At 47.0% G+C, this 27,727-nt stretch overlaps 1 protein-coding gene across 1 annotated transcript; it reads right to left on the bottom strand.

Annotated features, from left to right (window-relative positions):
* Positions 1–88: 88 nt before the first annotated feature.
* Positions 89–27,149, bottom strand: LOC102266371 (lipopolysaccharide-binding protein). The gene is made up of 15 exons (XM_005896022.3): positions 27,026–27,149; positions 26,213–26,327; positions 23,148–23,276; positions 22,169–22,324; positions 19,277–19,340; positions 16,045–16,108; positions 14,870–14,961; positions 11,882–12,058; positions 8,972–9,181; positions 7,623–7,805; positions 4,706–4,773; positions 3,248–3,293; positions 2,283–2,346; positions 1,010–1,086; positions 89–127 (listed from the first exon to the last, which is right to left on the bottom strand). The coding sequence occupies exons 1-15, from the start codon at positions 27,147–27,149 to the stop codon at positions 89–91; spliced, it is 1,608 nt and encodes a 535-aa protein (XP_005896084.3).
* Positions 27,150–27,727: the final 578 nt, after the last annotated feature.

Genomic DNA, 27,727 nt, shown 5'->3' with positions numbered 1-27,727 from the left:
AGAAGAGGCAGCTTCGACCCCGCAAGGTCAAGGGCAGTCCGCTTGTGTCATCCACTCCTCCAGCCACAGTTACTTTTCCGTCATCAGGCTAATCAACATCAACATTGGCCCCTAAGAACACGAAGTTCTGGAGAGAAGGCAAAAAAGACGAGAAAGATCATTTTCTGAGCCGCACGGCGTCAGCTTCCTGAAAGGGAAGCCTTTACGGGAAAATACAAGTTGTCACTTGAATCAAAAACCATCAGTCTACAAGCCAAGCCCTTGGAGGCCTTAAACACTGTGCCCCACAGCTGCCTGCCCCTAGGAATTTGTTTGCAATTTCCTGATCTGACTTCTGGAAGACATCCATGAATGCCCCTTTCCTGCTTCATTATTTTACCCCCCTGGGAGAACCATGTACACACGAGTGCTGGTCGAGTTTACTCCCCTCACATAATTAATTTCTAAGGCTGCAGCCCTTAACTTGGAGGGCATATTACACAGTGATGACACAGGTAAACTAGTACTTCTGGATTCACGTCAGGAAGTGTCCTAGGCTTGTCCCTGGCTCTGCCCCGGTGTGTTTCTTCCACCAGAAGGCATAGTCAGGTTTTCTCCAGGCCCACCTGTCCAGGGTGGGAGGCCTGGTCAGGGGCCTAGTGGGGGCTCACAGCCATGGACATTCTGGGCTTTTCAGGTGGCCCCTTATCAGCTCAAGTGGTCCATCTAATCTGACCCCTTTACACCCTCATCCTGCCTTCAATGGCTAACAGGCCTTGTACATTGAAGATGCTCCATTATCATGTTTGAACTGAGTTATTGGGAACTGAGCTATTTGACTGAAGCCAAGATTCCAGATCATCAAAACGTGTCATTTATACTCCAAAATTTAAAACAAAAATTCTTTTCCTATGAGGATTCGGTTCAGGATCTACGTGAGGGTCAGGGACTCCCCCAAGTATCCATCAGCCTTAAAGAAAATATCCTGGAAGGTCTAGAGCTCCCAATTCAGACACCACTTCTCACTGACCTTGTGGATTTGGAACTCCAAGCTGTTGAGGTAGGTGTCCCTTGGCAGAGGGAGTGGGATGCCCTCCTCAAGCTTTGCTGAAAGATAAAGAGCAGAGAGCAGTGGGCTGGTCAGAGGAGACGAGGGAGATGTGAAGATGCAGAACATTGCATTTGCAGCTGGCTAAGGAGAGCGGGCTGCTTTGACATGTGGCAGGCTACTGGATGCAGGGCACATCTGTCCACTCTTCAGCCTCTGGAGCTTCTACTGGCCCCTTCAAGAGCCCCCTTTCATGCGCTATCTAAAGTGGCCTGGGCTGGGACATGCAGTGAGAGGTGTTTACATGCAAGGACTCAACCCTGAGGACCAGCATCTCCTCCACTTTATCTTCTCCAGGCCAGTTTTGCTGCTCTTATCTCTTGGTCATAAAAGCCAGATGGTGAGGCCAGTTGGAGAAGGCTCTGGCATCAGAGGAGGTGCGCTGGGTTCACAGGCTGCCACTATCCCAAGAACTACTTCCATCAGTCATCCAGCAAGTCAGCGACCTCGCCTCACCCTAGGACCCAAATATGCTAACTCCAGGACTTGCCTGGTGGTCCAGTTGTTAAGAATCTGCCTGCCAATGTAGGGGGCAAGGGTTCAATCCCTGGTCCAGGAAGATCCCCCATGCCATGAGGCAACTAATCCTATGCACCGTTGCAACTGAGCCCATGCTCTGGAGCCCACGAGCCACAACTACTGAGCCCATGCACTACAATTACTGAAGCCCATGTGCCTACAGCCTGTGCTCTGCAGCAAGAGAAGCCACTGCAATGAGAAGCCTGAGCACCATAACTGGAGAGTAGCCCCTGATCGCCACAACTAGAGGAAGCCCGTTCGCAACAATGAAGATCCAGCACAGCCAAAAATAAAAATGAAAATGTGCTAACTCCAGGTGCTCTCCACAGCGCTACCTGGAATGTTCAGCCTCCCTTGGGCTAACTCCTTGTGCTTTGGGACTCAACCCAGCCCTCTAGACTGACCTCCAAGTCATGTTCAGCGCCTCCTCATAGCTCCCGCAGTCCTCTAGTTGCCACAGCTTTCTTCTGTGGTGTCATTTATCTAACCATTGTCATTTACATGTCTGCCTTCCCAACAACGTGTGAACTCCATGAGGGCAAAGATCGTGCATCGCTAACCCCCCAGCCACCACAGAAGAGAGGCTCACCTTGTTGAATGAAAGAATGAACCATGAATCCCACAGAAAGGGTAGAATTCAGCTTTTGCATGGGCAGGCTGTAGCAGCTATTCTTACCATTGAGAGAGGGGTACACAATGTGGAGTGCATAGTAATTGAAGATGGATTCCATCAAATTCACCTGGAGCAGAGAAGGGGCCAGAGCAAAGGAATCAAGTAAGACAAGAATAAAAACAGAAATCCATGGGAAGAACATCTGACTCCCCACTCTGAAAACATCAGCCTGTTATCCCATTTACAAAATAGAGGTTGACAATGACCATCACCATGACACACAAACAGTTCCTCGCTCACAACTCCCAAATCCCAAATCTCTGAACTTCATTCTCCACAGGTGTACACAGGCACATTTTGTGACAAAACATGACTTGAACTGTCCTGGTGCTATTTAGTGGATGGTTGTTTGTTTTTATTCTACCTTATTTTAATGTTTTAAAATTTTATTGCAAAACTATGAGTGTGTTTGATTATAGAATGCTGCCCCAGATCCAGGGGGGGCATGCTCCACAGTACCTCCTAAAAATTCCCAGTTCTGAAACTCATCAGTCTCAAGGGCTTTTGAGAAGAGATTGTGTCCCTGGCATTTGTTATAGTGACATATCCTGAGTGTAATATCTGTGAGACATTTGGTCAAGGTGTCTTACTGAATTCATTGCCCCATTTCAAATTGCAGTCCCCATTAGAGCTAGATGCTATTATCATTCCCATTTTATAGTCAAAGAAACAGGCTCAGAAAGGTTAAGTGATTTGCCCAAGGTCACACAGGTAGCAAGTGGCAGAGCTGATGGGCGAGCCCAGACCCACCGTCCTCCAAAGCTCACACTCTGAACGTTCATGTCCTGCCACTCCTTTTGCCCTTCTTGGATGATTAACTTTCGGATGTGATATCCTGATTCCTGCAAGACTACAGTGCATCTTTTCTGGGATCTCGTTGCTTCTCCTGGAGCCCTCCCATGAAGCTTCTTCCCATGAAGCCCTGGTTGGAGAGGACATTCAAGAAATGCTGAAGGACAACAACTCACATTGAAGAAACCGATGTTGGAGTGCTTCAGTTCCAATTTCAGCTCACTGTGCAGAAAGAGAAGCACAGGTCACCCCACGCTGTGGCTGGTACTTTCTCCCAGGTTCCCCCACCAGTGGGGCATGTGGTACTTGTGGGCAAGGGCATTTCTGGGGGCTGGACACCCAAGGGTTCCTCTGCAATGGGCTTGTGGACTTAAGCCTTTAAGCATGCACTGTGTGGGACTTCCTGGTGATCCCGTGGTTGAGAGTCCACTTTGCAATCCAGGATTGATCCCTGGTCAGGGAACTAAGATCCCAGATGCCACAGGACGAGTAAGTCCTTGCACCACAACTACCGAGTGATGAAGATCCCACGGGCTCCACCTAAGACCTGACGCAGTCAGAGAAATAAATATGAAGCATCCATTGTGACTTAAGAAGTGACATCGTTAAAATAATGTTCGCTGAGGCTCTTTGATAACTTTAAGAAATTACGATAATGTAAATATTAACCGGAAAAAGTGGAATACAAAAAAAAAAGTAATGTATGCCTCCAATGATATAAAAATGTATAAAAAAATCTGGAAGGAACCATGAAACTATTAATGGTGATGATCTCTGTGTGGCAAAATGATGGGGGATTTTGTCTGTTTTCTTTTAATACTTTGGTAATTTCCAATTTTTCCTTGCCATGAGCATGTGTTACTTTTACAGCATGGCAATAGACAATAAAAATGGGAAAGAGAGGCATCATAAATGATGCTGGCACGTTGACTCCGTCACTATAAAAGCCAAATCTCAACCCCCCCACCTGCCATATTGAACTCCCTCCTCACAGGCTTTCCCTTGGCTGCTGACCTGGTCCCCTTGTTCAGAAATTCTAATTACCCTGGATCAATCTCTGTTTTCTGCTCACAGGGCAGGGGAGTTTTGATAATTCCTCAGTAAAATTGTGTGAGGTCCTCATGAATCCTCCTTACTTTGCTGTCTCATACTCTAAGCCCTTGGCTGTCTTCTCTGACACTGCAGAGACCCCCAAGCCATATGCACAAACTTGAATTCCAGGACCTCCAAAAGCCCCAAATACTCATTGTTAACTTTTTATTTCTGTAGTTATTTATTTTAATTTGGCCACTTGGCATATGGGATCTTAGTTCCCCAACCAGGGATCAAACCAGTGCCCCCTGCATTGGAAGCACAGCCTTAACCACTGGACTGCCAGGGAAGCCCAGCTTCTCTTTTTAAAGATCTCTTAAGGAGATGTTCATTTTAACAGGGTCAGGGCGTTCTATGAGCCAACAGCATCTAACCCTGAGACCAGGAATTCCTTCTAGGGAACCCATTGCACGTATACCTCAGCAGGGAGCAGAGCATAGAGTGGATGAAATGTGGGGCACAGGTGAAGGCTCTGAACAGAGGACACTGCTAGGACAAGTGCCTATTCATCCCCTTCTCTTCCCCAACCCATGGCCTCTTACCTCCCTGTGGTCAATGAACCAGTGATCCTGCTGGAGTTCACATTGATGGTGATGGAGATGTTGGTACTCTAGAGAAGCGAAAGAGGATGATCCAGATTCTCGGCCCATGAAGACATGCTACTGGGTCCAAGAGCGAGAGACAAATCTCCAGAAATAGATACCACAACTAGATGTGGGACATATGAGTGAAAAGCAGCTGCCTAAGGATTATGAGGAGGCAGGAGGCTGGTGGCTCCACAGATGACTTTAAAGAGAGGTGAGCTGAGGTTTCAGACATCTCCATCTTCATGGAAGCATCAGGAAGGGGGAAATAAGCCCAGACTAAAGACACAGAGCATGTGAATGGGGAGACTGTCCATCTGTAAGCAGGCCACCAAAAGTTCAGAGTCCCCAAGCCCTAGGGACATTTAAAGACACCAGTAATTAACATCTATGTTTAGTGATTAAGGTTGACCTGTTACAGATGTGGGGTTGAACCAGGTGACCGTATCTGGAGGCTCCATCAAGCCTGTCCTATCTATGATGGTTAGCTGTTCTACCTGAGTCCATTTCCTCTTTCCAGGAGGTAAGATCTTACCTGCAACACCTGAATGAATGTTTGTGGCAACATCACTGAACATCTCCACTTTGAAACCTGATTGATATCCCAGAGGCTTGTGGTAGGAAAAACGGAACACTGTTTGTGTCCCTACCAAAGGACAGAAGGCTGGCTGCTGCTTAGGCATGCTACTGCTACTGCTAAGTCACTTCAGTTGTGTCCGACTCTGTGCGACCCCGTAGACGGCAGCCCACCAGGCTCCGCCGTCCCTGGGATTCTCCAGGCAAGAATAGTGGAGTGGGTTGCCATTTCCTTCTCCAATGCATGAAAGTGAAAAGTGAAGGTGAAGTCGCTCAGTCGTGTCCGACTCTTCGTGACCCCATGGACTGCAGCCTACCAGGCTCCTCTGTCCATGGGATTTACCAGGCAAGAGTACTGGAGTGGGGTGCCAATGCTGCTTAGGCATAGACAAGGTAATTATCAGTTTGAACAGTGGCCAAGAACTATTGAAGATGAACAGGGAAGGGTCTGTGGCAGAGTCGGCTTCAAGTTTCATAAGACAACCCACTGGACTACATTTCCTAGCTTCCTTTGCAGTTAGGAATGGCCCTGTGACTGAGTTCTGGCCAAAGCAATGTGTGTCACTTCCCGACCTTATCTTGGATTTCCCAGTCTCCAGAACTATGAGAAATAAATTTCTATTGTTTAAGTCAGCTAGTCTATGATACTTTGTCGTGGGAGCCCCAGCTAAGACAGCACTTGACATATATCATATCTGGAACTCCCCTGGCAGTCCAGTGGTTAGGATTCTGCACCTCCACTGCAGGTGTGATCCCTGGTTGGTAACTAACATCCTGCATGCTGAGTGACTCGGCCGAGAAAATGAAGGAAAAAAAAAAGGCGTCATTTTCTTTTGACCCCCATGTTTTCTGGTGAAAAACATGCTGCCATTGGAAAAGTTTTTCCCTTAGGGATAAGGTGTTTTTTTTCTCTTGCTGCTTTCAAGACTTTTTCTTTACCTCTAATTTTTGGAAATTTAATTATTACATGTCTTGGCATAGATTTCTTTGGGTTTATCTAGTTTGGAATGTGCTCAGCATCTTGAATCTGCAGCTTTATCTGTCTCTTGCTGAATCTGGGAAGTTTTCAGCCATTATTTCTTTGAGTACTTTTCAGCCCCTCCCACTTTCTCCTCTCCTGAGACTGATGGCCTGAATGTTAGATCTTTTGTTCCTGAGGCACTTTTCATTTTTTTTCTTCGGTCTGTTTTTTCTCTGTAGTTCAGATTGGGTGATTTCTACTGTTCTATTCTCTAGTTCCCTTATTCTTTTCTCTCTGGAGCTTAGCAATAAGTTAAATGTTAGTCACTCAGCCATGTCTGACTCTGGGACCCCATGGACTGTAGCCCGCCAGGCTTCTCTGTCCATGGAATTCTACAGGCAAGGATTCTGGGTGGGTAGCCATTCCCTTCTCCAGGAGATCTTCCTGACCCAGGGATTGAACCCAGGTCTCCCTCTGTGCAGGCAGATTCTTCATCATCTGAGCCACCAGGAAGCTATGGTAAAACAATTATTGTCTGAAAGTTTTCTATTTTACTAGACTTCGTTTTTCTGGTTCTTTGGGTGAAGAAAGGAGGGTTTTATTTTTTGTTTATTTGTTTTTTTGGGCCCCACATACTGCCACACAGTTCTCAGATCTCAGTTCCCTGATCAGGGATTGAAACTGCAATCCCTTCATTGGAAGCAAAAAAACTAGAGGGGATTTTGATAGGGATCGTGTTGAGTCTGTGAATGAATTTGGACAATATTGCTATTTTAAAAGTTCTTTAAATGTTATGCTTTCTTTAAAAAGGTAATTTGATAATTTTTATTTATAACATTTTAAATAGGTTTATGCAGGAGACACAAGAGACGAATATTTGATCCCTGGGTTGGGCAGATCCTCTGGAGTAGGAAATGGCAACCTACTCCAGTACTCTTGCCTAGAAAATTCCATGGACAAGGGAACCTGGAGGGCTATAGTCCATGCGGTTGCAGAGGGTCTGACATGACTTAGCAACTAAACAACAACAACAACGCTTTAAATTAAATAAATTTTTAATTTAAGTAAATGTAACAATGAGGAAGCTAAAAATTTCCACCTCAGCTGGAGTGAATGACTTTTAAGGTTTCTTGCAACTCTGACAATGTTATGATTTGATTAGCTATATCAGGAAGCTTGGCTATTCAGACCAAGTGTGCAAGACCCACTCACAACACACCAGAAATAAATAGCCTTCAGCTACTTTAGCTGTGTAGTCTCCCAGTCCTTTAGCCAAGGGAGGGGCTTCTACCCATAGCAAACATGACCTTTTATTGCCCTGGACAGATTCAGACTTACCGCCCTGATTTGGAAGAGGGGCTTGCGGCCAGCAGACTTGGGCCACAAGTCTTCATCCAGAACGAAGGCCTGGATGTCCATCACTGGCATGAACGTCACATTTCCGGGAGTAAATGTCAGGAATGGAGCTGATTCAGGTGATGTCTCAAGCTCTAGTTCCATATTAGGATACAACCTGGCCAGCTGGAAAAATAGGGCAGATACTAGGGGAGGGTACGAGACAAACAGAGGGACCCTGAGCTGTATTAGGGAAGGCCAGATGGGCAGAACCCCCAAGACTCAAGTCTTCAAAGGCCCTAAACTGGCAGTGGAAAATCATAGGATGGTGGGAATTTTATATAATTTTACATGTATATATATAAATATATTAAGTTAAAAATATATATAGTATATCAAATGGTTAATGTAGCAATTTAGTTGATAAGAAATACAAATGGCTATAAATAAATGCATACATGTTAAAATTCAATAGTAATGGGGATATGCACACAAAATGTAGTTTCACATTATTCCATGAAAATGGCCAAAAATTTCATACATGTGACAATATCCAATTTAGGAGAAAAGACACTCAAAATAATGAGAGAAAAAATTAGCGAATATTCTCAAAATATTTGTTAGTAGGGAATTATATTTTCAGAACTCTTTTTCAGTGGATGGCTTTATGGTTGGAAAGAGCACTTTGATAATGTATCAGAATGGGTAGAAATACACAATGGGCAAGCTCCAGTAACAGTGGATGGTCACTGTACTGCCTCCTACACTGTGTTGACTAGCATGCAAGTTTGGGGCCAGAGCTGAATTGCCTGGCTCAAGAGAGGGGAGGCTGAGAACTCTTCTCCACTCTGCTCCTGCTACTTTTCAGCTCTGCTCTACATAAACAGCAAACAAATAGTGGTTGTTGGTCTAGACCCCAGTTATTAGCCTGCCCAATATGTCCCATTTGCACCCTGGAAGGATCCTGAATATTTGTCCTGGCTGAGTGTTATCTCCCATTTGATGACGACCAACCCAGCAGCAACTTAGTGGGGGCAGGTACTAGAGTTGTTCCATTTGATAGATGAAGAAACTGAGGCCCAACAAGATTGAGTTCCCAAGACAGGAAGCAGCAGATCCCAGATTCAAACACAGGCAATCTGAATCTGGATCCTGTGTCTTTATGCCTCCAGAAGTCAGAGAATGATGGAAATTTTGAAGCAAAAAAAATCTTAATAACTTACTTAATAGCTTACTTTTATCCACTATGTTAATAAGCTGTTTGTTTGGAGAAAGTTTATGCACAGCTCGTAGATGTCCACACACAATCTCAACATTTGGCCCATGTCAATGGGCTTGTCCTAAGGTCTTACCTGAGGAATAATGGCCCAGAATGAGCTGGTATGCAGCTGGATTGGGAAGTCCAAGGGAATCTGCAGCACACCAAGCAGGAAGCCACTTGAGAAGCAGGACGCCAGAGTAGTTAGAGGCGTGGACTTGGAGGTCAGGCATCGGGGCCTCAGATGCTGCTTCCGCCAGTTTTTGGCTGACTTATGGTTGATAAACTTCGTTAGGTTCTGTATCTGGAAAAGCAGGATGATCATAATAGCACTTGTACAGGGTGTGCGAGGACTGAACGAGATATTCTAAAGGTAAAGAGCTAAGTGCAGGGCCTGGAACATAGGAAGGGCTTAATAAATGTCTGTGATTGTTATTCATCACTTCTCAGGATTCTCCCCTAAAGGGCCAACAAGAGCTGGTAACCACCACAGTCTGGATTTAACGTGCTTTCAGATATGGCTTTCTCCTACCCCAAACTCTTTTTCTGGCCAGAAGTCTCTCATGGTGCTATTCTCTACCCATGCCTTGGACTTATTCGTCTTTCCCCTTGGCGAGCCCTGCCTATACCTGTCGACAGCACACCTTCCTCCATCTCTTCCCCCTTCAAGATCCTCACCCTTGGGACTCCCATGGTGGTCCAGAGGCTAAGACTCTATGCTCCCAATACAGGAGGCTCAAGTATGATTCCTGATCAGGGAACTAGACCCCAAATGCCACAACTAAAAATCCCGCATGCTGCAACTGATATCTGGGGCAGCTAAGTAATCAAATATTAAAAAGAAAGATTCCCACTGTTCATTTGGGCTGCTGGGAGTTGGTGATGGGCAGGGAGGCCTGGCGTGCTGTGGTTCATGGGGTCACAAAGAATCAGACATGACTGAGCGGCTGAACTGATACTGATTGTTGTTGTTCAGTCACTAAATTGTCCGATTCTTTGGGACTCCATGGACTACAGCACTTCAGGCTTCCTTGTCCTTCACTATCTCCTGCAGTTTGCTCAAACTCATGTCCATTAAGCTGGTGATGCTATCCAACCATCTCATCCTCTGTTGCCCTCTTCTCCTGCCCTCAATCTTTCCCAGCATCAGGGTCTTTTCCAGTGAGTCAGCTCTTTGCATCAGGTGGCCAAACTATTGGAGCTTCAGCTTCAGCATCAGTCCTTCCAGTGAATATTCAGGGTTGATTTCCTTTAGGGTTGACTGGTTTGATCTCCTTGCTGTCCAAGGGACTCTCGAGAGTCTTCGCTAGCATCAGTTCTTTGGCGCTCAGCCTTCTTTACAGTCCAACTCCATTTAGCACTTATCACACTGGTGATAAGTGCACTGCTCGACTGGGAGCTATGAGGGTGCCCTGCTCAGACCTCCCTTCACAGGCATAAGCTGTGAGCAAAGTAGCTGGTTGACAGGCCCCCACATTCCCTGCCTCACACTCAGGCCTCACACCATTCATGCTGGGACCACCCTCTCCCAGACAGCTCCCAGCCCCTGACTGGGCACAGCCCACGTGGTAGAACTGGAGAATTTTCTCAGATTTCAGGATTCGAGGGGATTGCTTAAGACGTGTCAAACTGAAAGTCACAATCAAGGCTTCATTTGCTTACTGCGAGAGAGGAAGCAAGAGAGTAAACAGGAAAGGGCACTGGCCCCGCTGTGTCCCCCTTTTCCCTGTGGCAGGACATAGGATACCATCATGGACCCAGTGGGAGCTGGTGGAGGAGACAGGGAAGGACCAGGAGGCCAAAAAGAAAAAGTACTGACTATTGAGTCAAACTGGAGAAAGCTGTCTTCAAGGCCCCCAGGAAGGGATCTCAGCTGAAGTTACCCACCCCCCACCCCCCATCCACAAATAGGCCTCTGAACGGGACGTATCAAGGCTAGGAATGCAGATTGACAGGCGAGGCACGGGCTTGAGTCCTTAAGGGTACCTCCCTCTGGAAACTAGCAAACACTGGCCATGAACCAAGTCTGGACTGGGTGAGACCTGCCAGGTAAAGCTTAATGTAATTGCCACAGGCAGACCTGAAAGATCACACATAGGATTTCACCTTGGAGCCAGACTCCTCTGACGCCCGCCTGATACACACGCCTCTAATAAGCAAGCTTGGTGCTGTGGCTCCCCTTCGGCTTAGCTGAGACTTAGAGACACAGCAGCGCTTCTGCTGCATCTGCCTGCCTTCCCTTTGCTTCACAGCTATCTCAGGTGGCTCAGATGGTAAAGTGTCTGCCTACAATGTGGGAGACCCAGGTTCGATCCCCGGATTGGGAAGATCCTCTGGAGAAGGAAATGGCAACCCACTCCAGTACTCTTGCCTGGAAAATCCCATGGACGGAGGAGCCTGGTAGGCTACAATCCATGGGGTCGCAAAGAGTCGGACACGACTGAATGACTTCACTTCAAGGGCTCGTCCCACCTGCTCCATCCTCCAATGCCCATTATCTCCCCAGGTGTTTTCCTAATACATCTCTTATAAGTCTGAGGTTGTCTTGGCATCTGCTGCTTGGAGTACCTGATACAACACACAAGAGCCTGTGTTATTTTTTGAAAATACTATCGAGACTTCACTGGCGGTCCAGTGGTTAAAACTTCGAAATCCAGGGGGTGCCGGTTCGATTCCTGGTCGGGGAACTAAGATCCTGCATGTCGCACGGTGCAGCCAAAAATAAAAATTGAAAAAAAATCATATCGCTACTATAGCTAACATACATACATGCATCAGACTCCAAGTTCTTACAGGCTGTCTCATATAATCCCTGGGGAATAGGCACACTTGGGATTCACACACACAAAGAGGGAAACTGAGGCACAGCCTGGATTCAGACCCCTATTTGGGAGGCTCCAAATGCCACATTCTTCTCCTGGCTCCCCAGAGCACTCACAGTGGATCTACTGTCCCATCTGATTTTCTCTCCGGGGACCCCCAGCCTCTTCCCTCCCCTACTCACATGCTTATTTTGGATGGTGAATTTCATCTGCCCGGCCTGATGGTAAACCCTGCTGGCCGTGTTGAAGACATATTCGGAGACGGCAAAGTAGATCATGTGGTCGTTTTTCTGGGGCAGCGTGATGGGTGGAGCATCGAAGGGGACTGAGGAGTTCCAGTTTCTGCCGAAGAATTCACCCTGCAGACAGAAGGACACATTGGCCACCAGGGTTCCTACCAGAGAAAATGTCAGGCCCGGGAGGCGGCTGGGCTGGCGATTCCTCTCTAGACTGTAGGGCTGGTGTCTTGGAAGATTCATCTGGCCCCACAGTATGAAGGCCCTAGCAGCTACCTGAAATTCACCTGTTGTAGACTGTTTTCTTTGGGTGGGAGCTGTGTCCTGTGTTCTTCCAGGCCCAGGATGCAGGAGAGGGAGCACTGCCCAGGGAAAAGTATGGACTCTGGAGCTTAACTGTTTGGTTTTGGATCCTGGCCTGCCACTTACTTGCTCTGGGATCTTGGGTAAGTCTCCGACTTCTTTGTGCCTCAACTCCCTCACCTGAAAAATGGAGATGATGTGGGACTTCCCTGGTGGTCCAGTGGTGAGGAATCCGCCTTGCAATGCAAGGGATGAGGGTTCGATCCCTGGTTGGAGAACGAACACCCCACATGCCATGGGGGCAACTAAGCCCATTCGCCATAACTACGGAGCCTGCGCTCTGGAGTGCTCATGCTCTGACTAGAGAGCCTGTGTGCCGCAGGGATAGACCCTACACGCTGCAGCAAAGATCCCATGTCCTGAAACGAAGACCAACACCGCCAAAAACATTAATTAAAAAAATTTAAAAAGTGGGGGTGCTAATGGTTTCTACTTCATAGAGGCGGTATGAAATTTACGTGCATTAACATTTGTACGGGCTGCCCTGGTGGCTCAGAGGTTAAAGTGTCTGCCTGGAATGCGGGAGACCTGGGTTCAATCCTTGGGTCAGTAAGATCCCCTGGAGAAGGAAATGGCAACCCACTCCAGTACTCTTGCCTGGAGAATCCCATGGAGGGAGGAGCCTGGTGGGCTACAGTCCATGAGGTCGCAAAGAGTCAGACATGACTGAGCAACTTCACTTTCACTTTTCACTTTCACTTTCACTAACATTTGTACAAATACTTAAAATAGCACTTGGCTCATAGTGAGAGGAGCTTCCCGAGGTGGCGCTAGTGGTAAAGAATCTGCCTGCCGAGGCAGGAGACATAGGTTTGCTCCGGAAGATCCTCCAGAGGTGGGCATGGGAACTCATTCCAGTATTCTTGCCTGGAAAATCCCATGGACAGAGGAACCTGGCGGACTACAGTCCATAGCGTTGTGAAGAGTCGGACATGACTGAAGCGACTTAGCATGCACACTCAGAGTAAAAAGCATGTAAAGAAAGTGTGAAGTTGCTCAGTCGTGTCCGACTCTTTGCCCCATGGACTGTAGCCTACCAGGCTCCTCTGTCTGTGGGATTCTCCAGGCAAAAATACTGGAGTGGGTTGCCATTTCCTTCTCCAGGGGATCTTCCCAACCTAGGGATCGAATCCAGGTCTCCCAAATTGCAGGCAGACACTTTACCGTCTGAGCCACCAGGGAAGCCCTGTAAGTGTTAGGTGTTAGTTAAATAAATAAAACTGGAGAGGGGTGACACTCCAGGACCTGTCTCAACAAGGGTTGTGGGAAAGACCAGAATGAAGACAGAGTGTATTCTTTTCCTACTGCTGCTGTAACAAATGACCATAATCTTAGTGGTTTAAAACAGCAGAGACTGTAGTCCTTCACGTTTCTGGAGGTTAGAAGTTAAAACTCAAGATGTTGGCAAGTCTGCCTTCTTGAGGCTTCTGGGGTGTATCTGCTTCCTTTTCTACCCTGTAGAGGCCACCTGCATTCCTTAGCTTCTGGACCCTCCCTTTCATCACTCTGACCTTTAGTTCCAAGCTCTTGTTTCTGTTGTCACATTGCCTCCTGTCCTTTATCACCTACCCCCTTATAAGGGGCTTCCCTGGTGGCTCGGATGGTAAAGCATCTGCCTGCAATGCAGGAGACGCAGGTTCGATCCCTGGGTCGGGAAGATCCCCTGGAGAAGGAAATGGCAACCCACTCCGGCACTCTTGCCTGGAAATCCCCACAGTCAGAGGAGCCTGGGGGCACAAAGAGTCGAACTCGACTGAGTGACTAAGCACAGCACATGATGACAGCAACGTGAAAGTGAAGTGAAGTCACTCAGTCGTGTCCGACTCTTTGTGACCCGGTGGACTGTAGCTCACCAGGATCCTCCGTCCATGGGATTCTCCAGGCAAGAATACTGGAGTGGGGTGCCATTTCCTTCTCCAGGGGATCTTCCTGACCCACAGATCAAACCCAGGTCTCCTGTATTGCAGGCAGACGCTTTAACCTCTGAGCCACAGCTAGCCTACTAATCCAGGATAATCTTGTCATTTCAAGATCCTTCATTTAATTAAACATTTTACCGTATATTTCAAAATCCCATTTGCCATACACAGTAAAATGTTCAGATTCTGAGGACTGGGACACGGACGTCTAAGGGAGACATTTTTCAGTCTACTAAGGGAGTAAGGCAGGTAGTGATAATACTGTACCCTTACACATACTACATGCCAGGCACTTGGCTATGCACATTATACACATCTCACGTAATTCCTGTAGTCACTTTATGATATAGGCTATTATTATTCAAATTCCATGGAGGCTCAGAAAAGTTAAGTAATTCTCCCAAGATTCTTCAGCACATAAGTGCTAGGGTCTTCTGGATTCCAGACAGATTTACTATGCTGGTTCAGAGACCTCATCTTGGGTTTTGTTCTGCCGTGTGTGCTGTGTATCACATCTTCCCACTGTGGGCACTGGTCAGGGACATGGACTGACAAGCAGATGGTCTGGAGGAGAGGAGAAGCCAACTCTGAGAGGGAGAACTGGATTTCTGCCAGTCCCCGGCTCCAAGGCCCTTTCTCTACAGCCCCTTACCTTGAAGGGTGTATCCAGGCCTTGGAAGGTCACCTGGGGAGCTCCTACTAAACGGTAGTCAATGCCGGCAATCTGGTCAATCATTGAGGTGACTATGAGCAGGAAAGAGACAGTATTATGAACAAGGGAGCCAAACACAGTTGTTCAAGTTGTGCATTGTGCAAATCTACGGAGCTCTTTTCCCATATAGTCTTTGGAGAGTGAAAATGGGGTTGGTGCTGATCAATGGTAACTTCAGTCACAAAGAGAGTGAGTGCTTCATAACCTCATTCATTCAATATTTATTGAGTACTTGCTATATACCAGGCACAATGAATGCAAGAGGCTGATGAAACAGGTTAGTAGGAGAGTCAAAGTCTCTGTTCTTCTGGAGCTGGCAATCCAGAAGGGAAAAAAAGAGAAGTATTTGAGCAAATAGATATAAAGTCACAACTCTTCTAGGTAGCATAAAGTCACAGGATGATGCTAGCCATATAAAGGGGGTGAAACGGGGGATATAGAGTCAGAGGAGGTTTTGCTTGGGCCGAGATCTGAAGGAGGAATAGGTGTCAATTGGTTGGCAGGGCAGGCAGAAGGGGGGACTCAGGGAAGGATGTTCCTGGCAAAGGGAACGACACATGCAAAGATCTTGTAGAAGTATGGGACATGGTGTATTAGTGGAATCACAGGGACCCATGTGGCAGCCAAGTTGCCCAGAGCAAGATGAAGCTGGCAGTCAGGCCTGCCCATGGGATGCTGTATCACCCACTGCAGGGTTGATGTTCTGATAGTCAGGGGAGTCTTTGATGGCTTTAAGAAGAAGGGAGGATCTGACCTGATGTATGATTGTACAAGGTCCTTTGGATGCCGGATGGGCAAGGCTCAGGGGTGCATGGGAATCTCAGAGCACCCCTGTTTTGTTCAAGCAGCCAGTACAGAGTCAGCATGTGATTCTCCCATGTATTTGTAATCCTTTGCTCACTGGTGCACCCAGCAGGTTGCTGAGTCCCCACCCTCAATCACCTTATGCCCCCGTCTCCAGACAGCAGACCCTCATATGTCCAACCATGTAGGATGGAGAAATACTCGATGGGGAAAATTCTCCCAGGGTTCTTGGGAGATGATGGTGATGGTTCCAGGGGTAATGTGTGCCACGGCACCTGACAGCACCCAGAGAAGAGAAGAAGGCTGCAAACCTGGCAGAGTGCGGAGATAGGGCTCCAGGCGGGAGGCTGCTGACTCCTTGACCATTTTGCAGATCTGCCAAAGTGGACGAGACAGCCACGTGAGTCCTTCCACATCTCTCTCCCAGACCATGTCCCTGCCCACTTCCTCACTGCCACTTCAGGAACCATGGGTCATATGCCCGCCCTGTAGGCAGGTGAGTGGAGGGGAGGGAGAATATGGTGAAAATGGAGACAAGACCTCCATCAACCACAACACTTGGTCACTGCCCATTTGTGTTTGCCCAGCTTAAGTTCCTAGACTTTTCTGGAACCCTCATTAAAAGCAGATGGTGGTCAAGTCAGCACTTCCCTGAAGTCTGCTCTTGCCATGGTCTTCAATTCAATGTCTTGGTTGCTAAGTGCCCAGAAGTGCAGTATGCATTTATTAGACAGCAGAGGTTGGTGGGGGGAACTTCCTGGCGGTCTAGTGGTTAAGACTTCGCCTTCCAATGTATAGGGTGTGGTTGGGGAGCTAGGATCCCACATGCCTCCTGGTCAAAAAGCCAAAGTATAAAACAAAAAGCAATATTGTAACACATTCAATAAAGATTTTAAAAGTGGTCCACATCAAAAAATATTTTAGAAAAGAGAAAAGAGACAGAGGGATCAGAGGGACAAAACAGAAAAGCTTCTAGGTGCAGGAGGCAGCTCTTATATCAGAGGCTCCACCGCCCCATCTTCCTGCTCCTTTGCCATCTCTTCCTACTGGGATTCCTTGCCATCTGGGATTAGCGGATCTGTGAAGGGGCTCCGTGCCTGGTCTGCAGGCAGTACTCAGTAGGGCCACCAGAGGGCGCCCCAAAGCACAGCCAGGAGAACTCCGTTCCTCAGCCAGCCACCCAGCTTCCTCCTCCGTGTCAAGAATGGGAGAGACCAGAAGTTGGAAGCTTGTCACTTCCTAACGTTAGCCATATCTATACTATTTCTATGAATTTTCCCTTCTTACCTGTTAAAGTAATTAATATTTCTTTTATACTGAAAGTGAAAGTGAAGTCGCTCAGTCGTGTCCGACTCTTTGCGACCCGCTGGACTGTAGCCCAATAAGCGTCTCCATCCATGGGATTCTCCAGGCAAGAATACTGGAGTGGATTGCCATTTCCTTCTCCAAGTGGCATTTTAAAAACTATATAGTCACTTAGTCATGTTAGACTCGTGACCCCATGGACTGTAGCCCGCCAGGCTCCTCTGTCCATGGAATTCTCCAGGCAAGAATACTGGAGTGGGTTGCCATTTCCTTTTCTGGGGGATCTTTCTGATCTAGGGATCAAACCCCGGTCTCCTGCACTGCAGACAGATTCTTTACTGTCTGAACCACCAGGGAAGCCCCTAAAAACTATAGACGTTTAATAAAAAATACAGAAAACTACCACTGTTTTCAAAGGGAAACTGTTACCCTTGGCATAAACAGGATATACCTGGGGAAAAAAGTGGGAAAAGCCACTCTGCAAGGTGGGCTAGATATAGCTGCCCACAAGATAATGCCCCTTCTTTGTTAAAGGAAAGTGTTCAGCACATATTAGCCCTAAATGGAGACTTCCCCTTTGACATGAAAGAGAAAAGGGACCGCATAGGGAATCCCTTGTTCATTTTATCATTCTGCATAATTTAAATGATTATGGGGGAGCTGTCCCCACTTTGGGAACCACTGTTTGATGCAAACTCCAAGTCAGCCTGTGTCCGGTGCACCTGGCCTGGCTTCTCCTGAAGCAGAGGGTACGGGCAGCGCTCCCGGGCAGCCAGCCCTTCCAGGCCTGCATCCATCCACCCCCAGCCCCTCTCTCTGCAGAGCCACCTGGGGCTTTGCACTCACAGCCCCATGGAGGCCGGTCAGTGACCGCATCCTTGGAAACTGTTCTTGTGCTTAGCCTTTCTGACACCTGCCCCGCTTCCCACTGGACACATGGCTCCCGGATTTTTCTGGCCCATGTTTCCTGTGTTGGTAGGGCAGAGACCACCCTTGCCTCTGGCCTCAACATGCTGCACAGGGCTACAGGAGCATACATGTCTATGAAAATAAGCTTGCCCTCCCCCTTTTTTAAGCTTGCCCCCTTTACCTAGCTGCTCTTCTGTACTAGGCACTGGTCAGTGCCTGTAGCTATGATGTCGTATGGTCCTCACAATAGCCCTCCAAGGTAGGTGCTACGATTCTTTCTATTATTTTTTTGGCTGCACCTCACGGCATGCAGAACTTCCCCAATTAGGGAAGGAACCTGCAGCCCCGCCCCCTGCAGTGGAAGTGGGGAATCTTAATCACCGGCCCACCAGGGAAGCCCTATTTCTATTTTATAGATAAAAATCCTAAGGTCCAGAGAAGTTAGGCCAGTTAACCAAGGCATCACAGCCAGCAAAGTGGCAGAGCTGGGATTTAAACCCAAAGTATCTGCTTACAGAGTTCATGCGCTCAACAGTCCTCACTGTTGAAGGAGGTGAAACCCAGTTGGGAAATGACTCTGGAACAGTAATAACGTGAGTCCTCTGAACACACCCAGTGTACCTCTATCTAATCAAATCCTCAGAGCTCCCTTCAAAATAGGGGTTATTGTCTCCATTTAACCAATGAGGAAACTGAGACTCCAGGGGGGGTCCCTCAATTTGCCCGAAGATACACAGAGGGGAAATGGAAGAGGTACCTCTTTGCCTCTAAGACCAAGCCTTTTTGTAGAGGTGAGAGATACCAAGGGCTGACCTCACTGCTGTTTTCAATGTGGTGCATTTTATCGGATCAGGATAGGGAACATTATTTGAGAAATATTTTCCTCTATTTGAGATAAGAAAGATATCCTAGGTTTTCTCCCTGAAACTCTTAGATTTATTTTGGCATTTAAATCCTTAGACCACAATAAATAAATAAATAAATCCTTAGACCAAAAAATAAAAATAAAAATAAAAAAATAAATCCTTAGACCACCTGGAGTTGATTTTTGTATATGGTGTGAGGAAAGGATTTAAAGTCACTTCTCCATATCTAACATTATTTATAACAAAGATATCACTCTATCAGTTCCAAATGCCAATTTAGCATGTGTGGTTATACAAATCTGGGAAAGCCTTGACATTTTCCTTTACATCATGAATGAAGAAGCTTTTGCTAAGCAAATTCCAATGACAACATATTTAAGAGCCAAGACTGTGTCTACACACCAAACGTGTACATGCCGATGATCTGCGTGTTAACTACAAATCTGCTCATCCTTTTGTTTACCTTTTGTTCCAAGATGTTTTTGACATTGTTTTCAATTCTTTCATGGAAGAGGTTCAGGATCCAGCTGGAGAAAAGAGGAAATCAGGTCAGAGCCCACTTTATGATTAGCTGAGACTCCTAAGAGAGGGCTAGTGCTGGCACTAGTGGTAAAGAAACTGCCTGCCAAGGCGGGAGACACAGATGTGGGTTGGATTCTTGGGTCGGGAAGATCCCCTGGAGGAGGGCACCGGCAATCCACTCCAGTATTGTTGCCTGGCGAATTCCATGGACAGAGGAGCCTGACCAACGACAAGTCCAGGGAGCCCTAAGGAGCTGGACACAACTGAGTGACTAACACTTTCACTTTCACTTCCCGAGAGAAGGGTTACCCATGGATCTGAGCTTTCCCATGTGCTATTCCAAGAAGGGACCTAGCCAGATGAATTTGATCCAAGGGATGGTGACCATAGTATGCTGCTAAATCAGAAATATAGGTGAGAGTAGGCTAGTTAGGGGTGTGGTATTAACTATGCACATCAACATCGCCAATATTCTTTTCCTTCCACAAAATCCACTCATTTCCTATTTCCAGTCCTGGTGGTTCAGTGGGACTAACCCTACTCCTAACCCCTAGGTCTAGAGGTGGGCCCTAGACCCTGGCTCAGCCAGTAAGAGTCCAAAATGATTGATCCAAGGAATGGTCTTGTCACCCCACATTGACCAACAAGAACTTGGTCAAAGTTCTTATTGGCCAATGCTTTACCTGGAGCCCTATGGAAAAGGTTGCTCCTGCTTGCTGAGATGGTGGGCTCTAACTGACAAGGAAACCTGGCTTCCTGAGACTATCTCTGCCACTCTAAGAGTGGAGGACCCTGTCTGAGACTGAGCAGACCTAGACCCAGGAGACAGAGAGATTCCTGGCAATATCAAACACCTGAAGCCAATCGCAGCTTTGGCTTCCTCCATGGACTTTTGGGGCTTCCCTGGTGGTTCAGTGGTAAAGAACTTGCCTGCCAATACGGGAGATGTGCGTTCAGTTCCTGGGTGGGGAAGATCCCCTGCAGGAGGAAATGGCAACCTGCTCCAGTATTCTTGCCTGGGAAATCCCATGGCCAAAGGAGCTCGGTGGGCTACAGTCTAGGGGGTTGCAAAATCCTCTAACATGACTTAGTGACTGAGCATGCACAGACTTTTTAGGTATATGTGAGCCAGTCAAGTCCATTCTCAATGCTTAAACACCTGAGTTGAATTTCTGTAACTTGCAACTTAAAGGAGGCTGGCGAATTTGTATGTCAAAAATTTTAAAGATTTCTTGGGGAGAAGAAACGGTGGACCGAGAAGAATAAGAATGGATATGAATAATCTGCTTAGAAAACATGAAATATGTGGCTCTTAAGGATGCACAACATTATTCACAATATAGCACTCACTAAAACTGAGACACTGTTACCTTTCAGATTGGCAAAAAGCTTAATCTCTGATGATCTGCCCGTGATGGCGATTGTACTTTCTTACCTTGCTAATGGATGTGAAAACTAGCAAGTCCCTTGGAGGGCAGTTTGTTGGTAAATATTAAAATTACAAAATGCACATACCAATTTAAGAATAAATCCTAGAGTTTATTTGACCAGGTATAAAATGATATTATTCCCCAAGGTTATTCTTCTAGCATTATTTATAGTAACAAATGACAGGAAGAAACCCTCACTCCCAAACTAAAAATGTATTTATAGAGGACTAACTATATATGTTTTGAAAAGTTAAAGTGTTAGTTGCTCAGTCGTGTCTGACTCTTTGCAACCTCATGGGCTGTAGCCTACTAGGCTCCTCTGTCCATGGAATTCTCCAGGCAAGAAGCTCCCCTGCCAACTCCATTCTGCTCTTCTCTGTGTCCTGGAGGGCTGATGTCTAGAGATTCATCTCCCAAACTCTCTTGCTCTCTGGCTGCTGGTTGTTTTGGCTAATCGGAGGCACAGGCAGGAAGGAGAGAGGAGATGGGGTGCTTATACCAGGTGCCTCCCTGTTGGACACTACAGTCCGGTCCCCTGTCCCCTCCTCTGAGATTTCAGTTCTTTCCGGCTCTGGTAACTCCCTTGCCCCCTTGCCTCCCTTGCTGAACACTCCTTCATCCTGCCCACACTCGAGTTAATATTCCCTCTTGTTTGCCACTGACTCTTGTCAGTTAAGCCTTTCGAGTTGCCCTCTGTGTCCTGTTGGGATCAGTGATGAAGTGCCAACCCAAACACAGTGAGAGGCTGTCACCCCACAGACCACCACCGTTCATTCCATATTCACTGAGCAGACCCTCCAGGGAAATCACTTTGAAATGCGGGCTTACCTTGAAAGACAGTCTTGCCCAGGCATTGGCAAACTGTTTCTTAAAGGGCCAGACTGTCAATACTTTTGGCACTGCATGCCAAATGGTCTCTGCCAACTACTCAACACTGCTGTTGTCAGACTAAAGCAGTCCTGGACGAATGGGCATGGCTGTGTTCCAGTGAAACTTTGCTTACTGGTGGCTGTGACTTCCCTAGTAGTCTAGGGGCTAAGACCCCATGTTCCCAATGCAGGGGGCCCAGGTTCAATCCCTGGTCAGGGAACTAGATCCCATGAATCGCAACTAAGAAGTTGCTTGCCACAACTAAAGATCCCACGTGCAACAAAGATCAGTGATCCCACATGCAGAACTAAGACCTGGTGCAGCTAAATATACAAATGAATATTTAAAAATAGATAAATTTAAGCAATGGTTGGCAGGTGGATTTGGCCCCTAGGCCTTACTTAGTTCATTGACCTCTGATCTTGATGGATCCTCAGTATTGCTCTTATGTCCCATCAGAGGCATCCCTTGGGTGAGCTGGATGCTGAGGCAGCTCTGACAATCTCCAGCAGGTGTGTTTGGGGGTCACTTACCTTATGTGTCCAGAAATTTCAATGCTGACATGGCCGATGGAGTTGTGGCAGTGGGTCACGGAGACAGTGGGTCGCCCAGACTGGTCCTTGTCCAAGTTCAGAGAAACCAAGATGGACATGCCATCCACACTCAGATCAAATGTGCCATGTAAGGTGCTGGGTGGGAGAAATGAGAAGCAAAGGGTATAGAGTCAGTCACCTCCCAGAAGATGAGCCAAGCTTATGCAGAACCAGGTTTGTCTCTCAATCCCCACCAACTAGTTGTGGGTCCTGAGTCTCAATTTTTAAACTTCCCAGGTGGGGTAGTAGTAAAGAATCTGCTTGTCAATGCAGGAGACATAAGAGTCTTGGGTTCCATCTCTGGGTCAGGAAGATCCTCTGTAGAAAGAAATGGCAACCCATTCCAATATTCTTGCCTGGAGAATCCCCATGGACAGAGGAGCCTGGTGGGCTGCAGTCCATAGGGTTGCAGAGTTCGGACACGAGCGGTTTAGCATACACACATAGCTGGTGTCGAGTATTTGCTGTGTGCCGGGCACACTGCTAAATGCCTTATAACTGTTATTTTATATAAGCTGCAACTGCACCTATGAGGTGGATTATTATTGACCCCATTTTACAGATAATGAAACTAAGGCTTAGGGATGATCAGATCTGTGTCATTTATTGACTGGAGAGGTTTCAGCCCAGAAAGGGAATTCCACTGGGGGAGGACATTTTGTTTTGTGTTATGCAGTCTCTAAGTCGTGTCCACCTCTTTTGCAACCGCATGGAGCCCGGCAAGGCTCTTCTGTCCCTGGGGCAAGAATACTGGAGTGGGTTGCCGTTTGTTTCTCCAGGGGATCTTCCCAACCCAGGGATCAAACCTATGTCTCCTACTTGGCAAGCGGATTCTTTCCCACTGAGCCACCAGGGAAGCCCAGGAGAGGATATGACCTTGCCCAAAGTTGAGACACAGTCTAACGCCAGTACTACTCACATGAAAGACTTTTTCACCTTCCAGTTCCCACTGACAGATACATGGTTATTGGACAAGGAGGCTTTGATACCCTGTCTTGGGTGTAGACTCAGCTGGGAGTTCCGGAGTAAGAAGTGATGGATCCTCATTCTAGGGAAGGAAGACAGATCATGAGACTCAGAAAAACCAGGGGCACTTCAGTCCTCTAAATGAATCTTGAGAGTCCCCTTCAGCCTCTCACACTCTTTCAAGTTTACCAACTTAAACCAAAAAGGACAAATCATTTCATTCACATCCTTCATGGTCTGCTCAGGTTTTACCTCCTCCAGGAAGCCTTTCTTCCCCAAGCTTCCAAGACCAAAGACCTTCCTCTTGCCTCTGACACCCACCCTCACGAGCTGCCCTTGTCTATCTTACTGGATTCTCACCACCTTGAGGACCTTGTGGATGGTCTGCCCCTGCCCCCGTGCCGTCTGCCTGCCTTTCTGTAGAAAAACTTTAGTCAAAGAATACATTTAATTGGAGAAGTGAGAAAACACAGAAACAAAGGAAAATAGTCAAACCAGAACAAACAAGAATACTTTAGTCATTAAAGAAAAAACCTTTAGTTCCTGCTCAAGGGCTTTAGATAATATTCTGAGCCATGTCCTTTGAGCCATTTTGTATATAGTGAAACCCCCACTATGTGGAAGAAGTTAACCACATGATGGCCAGAAGGTAGCTATGACGTAATTCCAAGAATCAGCATCCAAGAAATGGGAACAAACCAACTCTGTAACTATAGACTAATTTTACTTAAAAAGAGTCAAAATGATGCTGATCAGACCACTGAATGGCCAATTCCAGGATGACTGGCGGAGCTGACTGTGCCGCTTCTGCATGCAGCCCGGTCCCTCCACCTACACACCCCTGAAACTCTTGCCCACTGATTGGCAGCGGGGAGTTGGCCTTTGGAACTGACTCCACCCTCTCCTTTGTTTGTGGCCTCTGAAATAGCACAAACTTTCCTTTCCACCAAACTTTCCCCTTTCAAATGGCAAGCATCTGGATCTCACTTGTGTAACACTGCGAGCTGGCTTTGCATCGTGTATCCTTCAGCTTCCCTTTTGTATTCCCACCCTAACCCACTTGGAATACAAATAAGAGCTCACTATTTAGATCCTGGGACCTGTGGGGCATACATATGAGAAATATGCTGTAGACACACTTTTCTTTTCCTATAGAGTTTAAAAAAAAAAAAACATTGTTCACTTTCCCTTACAGCCTCAATCAACTGCAGGTGAGTAGCAGTGACCCCTCTGCTCTGGTCATTTGTTGTTTTTTTTTGTTCACAGATCCATTGCTTCTTCGTCCCTTCTTCTAAACATATGTTAGCTGGGAATGATGTGTGCAAACTACATTTCCCAGAATTCTTTGCACCTGGTGTCTGGTTAGGACTGGCCAATGGGATGCTTTGGGAAGAGATGAGTGGATAGGCAAAGAGGAGAAGCCAGGATATTTTTTCTCCTCTCTGCCTCAGATTGTGTCTTGGTAGTGTTGGTTATATTTCCACATTGGGGCAGCTCCTGCAGACAGCCCGTTCCTTCATGATCTTAGCTCCTTTCTAGAGACCCTGGATCTTGTACTCTGTTGATTTTGTCTTTTGTCTTGTCTTTTTCTCTCTAGCTTTTAGGGATGTTAGTAGCTTTTCATTGCTGCTAATTTTAGGTTGTGTCATCATTCTCAAAGTGGCTTTTCAACTCTTCCAACACCTTTGTAGCAAATTCCTTATATGCAGTTCCCTCCACTGAAGTTCCTGGCGTGGGTTTTCTACTTTCCCAGCTAGTGCCTGATGGATACATTCACCCTGCCTGGGACACTCATCTTCATTACTCACTGTGGTCATTTAAGTTGGTGGTTTTTGTCAGATCAACACTTATTTGTCCACTCAACAAAAATTCATTGAGATTCTCCTGCTCTGTCAGACCTGGCTCCAGACACAAAAGCCATAGAGATTCAAAACTCAGTCCTTGCCCTTGGAGAGCTTACAGTTGGTGGTAAATCCGGATGTTAACAGACCACAGTAACTCACTGTGAACATCAACTGCAAGGGGGTGCTCTAGGGCTGTGGTAAGGAGCATCGCTCTGTAAGTGGCATGTCCTGGATATTTTCTGTCTGTGCATAAATTTAAAATGACTTCTTTTTGCCGACTGTCTCAGGGAAATTGTCTTGAGAGACTTGAGAAGGATTCCAAGAAGCAGCCTTTTCTGTCAGTGATGGACAAACGATCCCCAAGAACCTATTCTGGACACTGAGGAAGCTGGGGAAGGAGAATTCATATAATCAAAGAATGAATGAAAAAAGAGTAAGGGGTGAGGACTCTAGGGCTGAATATGAGAAAGCTGGAGGGAGTGTAAGATTAGTTACATCTCACAGGGAGGGAGAAGGGGAACCAGGGCTGTTAACCAGAGACCAGGAGGCTCCTGCTTCATTTCTTACTGGGGATATGTGTGGATGCTATCTTCAAGGGGTAGTATGCAAATAAAATGTGGACAGGGTCCAGAAAGGCTTAAAGTCCTTGATTGCAACCCCTAACAGGCTCTGAAGGGTTGATGGTACATCTCAAACAAGTCCTTGATCTGGAGAGTAGCCAGGGTTCCCTGTGTATTAGTCCCTCAGTTGTGTCCAACTCTTTGTGATCCCAGGGACTGTAGCCTCTCCCCACGGAATTCTCCAGGCAAGAATACTGGAGTGGGTTGCCATTCCCTTCTCCAGGGGATATTTCTGACCCAGGGATCAAACCCAGGTCTATCGCATTGCAGGCAGATTCTTTACCATCTGAGCCACCAGGGAAGCACCCAGGGTTCCCTGGCAGAGGAAGAATCCAGAGCTGATCTTTGTAGGGCTGACATAGGAACTGATGAATGGTTTCTAATTCAGATGATTCAAAAAACACATAGCACCTTCCAAAAGTCCCACAAGAGCTGGCCACAATCCCTTTACCTTTAGTCCAAGTGATGGCTCAATGTTTATCCCCCTTCCCCATGACCCTAGGTCCCCATTCTTCCCTTTCTGCTGCCCCCGTGGAGGAGAACAGAGACCTCACCCACTAAACACATAGTTCACACTTCCAAGCCAACCAATTCCGTAGCTTCCTGACAAATCAGGCAACTTGATGGTGGACAGGTCATTCTTCAGGGTGGCTACTCCATATTGACGGGCTGGAGGGACATAGAGTTAACACATTCAGTGGGAGGTAGCTAAGTATAACAGTTGAATGGCTGGGCTTTGGAGTCATGTGGACTGGGATGAAATGCAGGATTTATCACATACTATTGTAATCCCAAGCAATTTCCTTATACTCCCTGAGCCTCAGTTCCCCCATCTGTAAAATGGTAACAACAACAACGATGATGATGATACTAACCTGAGTCTGAGAATTAAATTAGATCATGAATGCAAAGTGCCAGGTTAGTGGCAATCATTGTTATTTATTCATCCAGATCAAGGTCGTGGAAGCAGTAGTGGGATACAGTGGGGCTTTTGAGGAATACCTAACTGCAGTTTGGTCAAACCTTAGAGTTTTTGACTATTGCCTGGGTCATGTGAACAATGCAGATGTCCGTATCCAACTTCATCCAGTCTCAGGTGGGTCTCTGGGGTCTGTATTTTAATATGTATCCCAGCAACTCTAATATGGGTGGTCCATGGACCACCCTGGGAAGAAATACTGATCTAGTCCTATCCTTGGCTTCTGTCATTCAAGATGAGGAATCTGAAGCCCCAAGGTTTCTAAGGCTGATATCCAAGGTTTCTAAGCCAGGCAGTGGCAGAACCTCAGCCTGTGACTCCTCAACCTGATGACCACACCACTTTGGTGGGCAGAAATGAGCCCCAGAGGAATCACACCCCCTCTTACCATATTCCAGGCCTTTTCCGGTGATTCTGACCATGAACCCGGGATTAGGTGTTCCTTCTCCAAACCTGGTGAACTCTGCCAGCAACAGTAGGGCGACTACCATATAGTATGGTCTGGCCATCATCCTGTCCTCAGCTCCTTCCTGGGCAGGGATGGGTCACAGTCTCTTTGTAGGAGCCTCCCTTAGTGAAGGTGATAGCAGAATCTTAGGTGCTTATAAAGCCAGCGGCGGGATGAGGAACTGAGCCAGCTAGGAGGGGCTGAGAAAGTTCAAGGCTTTGGGGCAGCCCAAGTTTCACCAGCTTGAGATGCAGGGCAAAGGTTGCTTATGAAACTTTTTGAGGTTTCTTTCTGGCTTGAGAGCAGAAGTAGTAGAACAAACTCAAGCCGCTTCCTCTTCCAATAGCTGCTGCCCAGGGCTGCCAGTGGAGCCAGCCTCCCCACACCTCTCTCCCTAGCTGAACACCCTCCATTCATTCCCTGTTATCTACAGACTGAAATCTAAACACCCAGCCTGGCAGCGAAGGCCCCCACTACTTGGCTGCGATCCGTTTTTCCAACTGGTCCTTCTACCAGCCCAGCTTGCTAAGACCACACTCTGGCTCTGCTGGAATCCACTGTTCTCCACTTGCATCGTATAATACCATCTCAAGTCAGGTCATGAAAACAACGAATGGCTTCCACAAATCTAGACCCCAGACA

This window comes from Bos mutus, chromosome 13 (assembly GCF_027580195.1).
Source record: "Bos mutus isolate GX-2022 chromosome 13, NWIPB_WYAK_1.1, whole genome shotgun sequence".
NCBI classification, from domain to species: domain Eukaryota; kingdom Metazoa; phylum Chordata; class Mammalia; order Artiodactyla; family Bovidae; genus Bos; species Bos mutus.
This window is presented reverse-complemented; position numbering and strand designations above follow the sequence as displayed.

Bases quoted from the DNA above. Each gene is read 5' to 3' on its own strand.
- LOC102266371 (XM_005896022.3), bottom strand. From the start codon at position 27,149: ATGATGGCCAGACCATACTATATGGTAGTCGCCCTACTGTTGCTGGCA. The intron at 26,328-27,025 runs GTAAGAGGGGGT...ATGTCCCTCCAG, and splicing joins CGGAAAAGGCCTGGAATATG to CCCGTCAATATGGAGTAGCC. The intron at 9,182-11,881 runs GTGAGTAGGGGA...CTGCTTTTCCAG, and splicing joins TCACCATCCAAAATAAGCAT to ATACAGAACCTAACGAAGTT.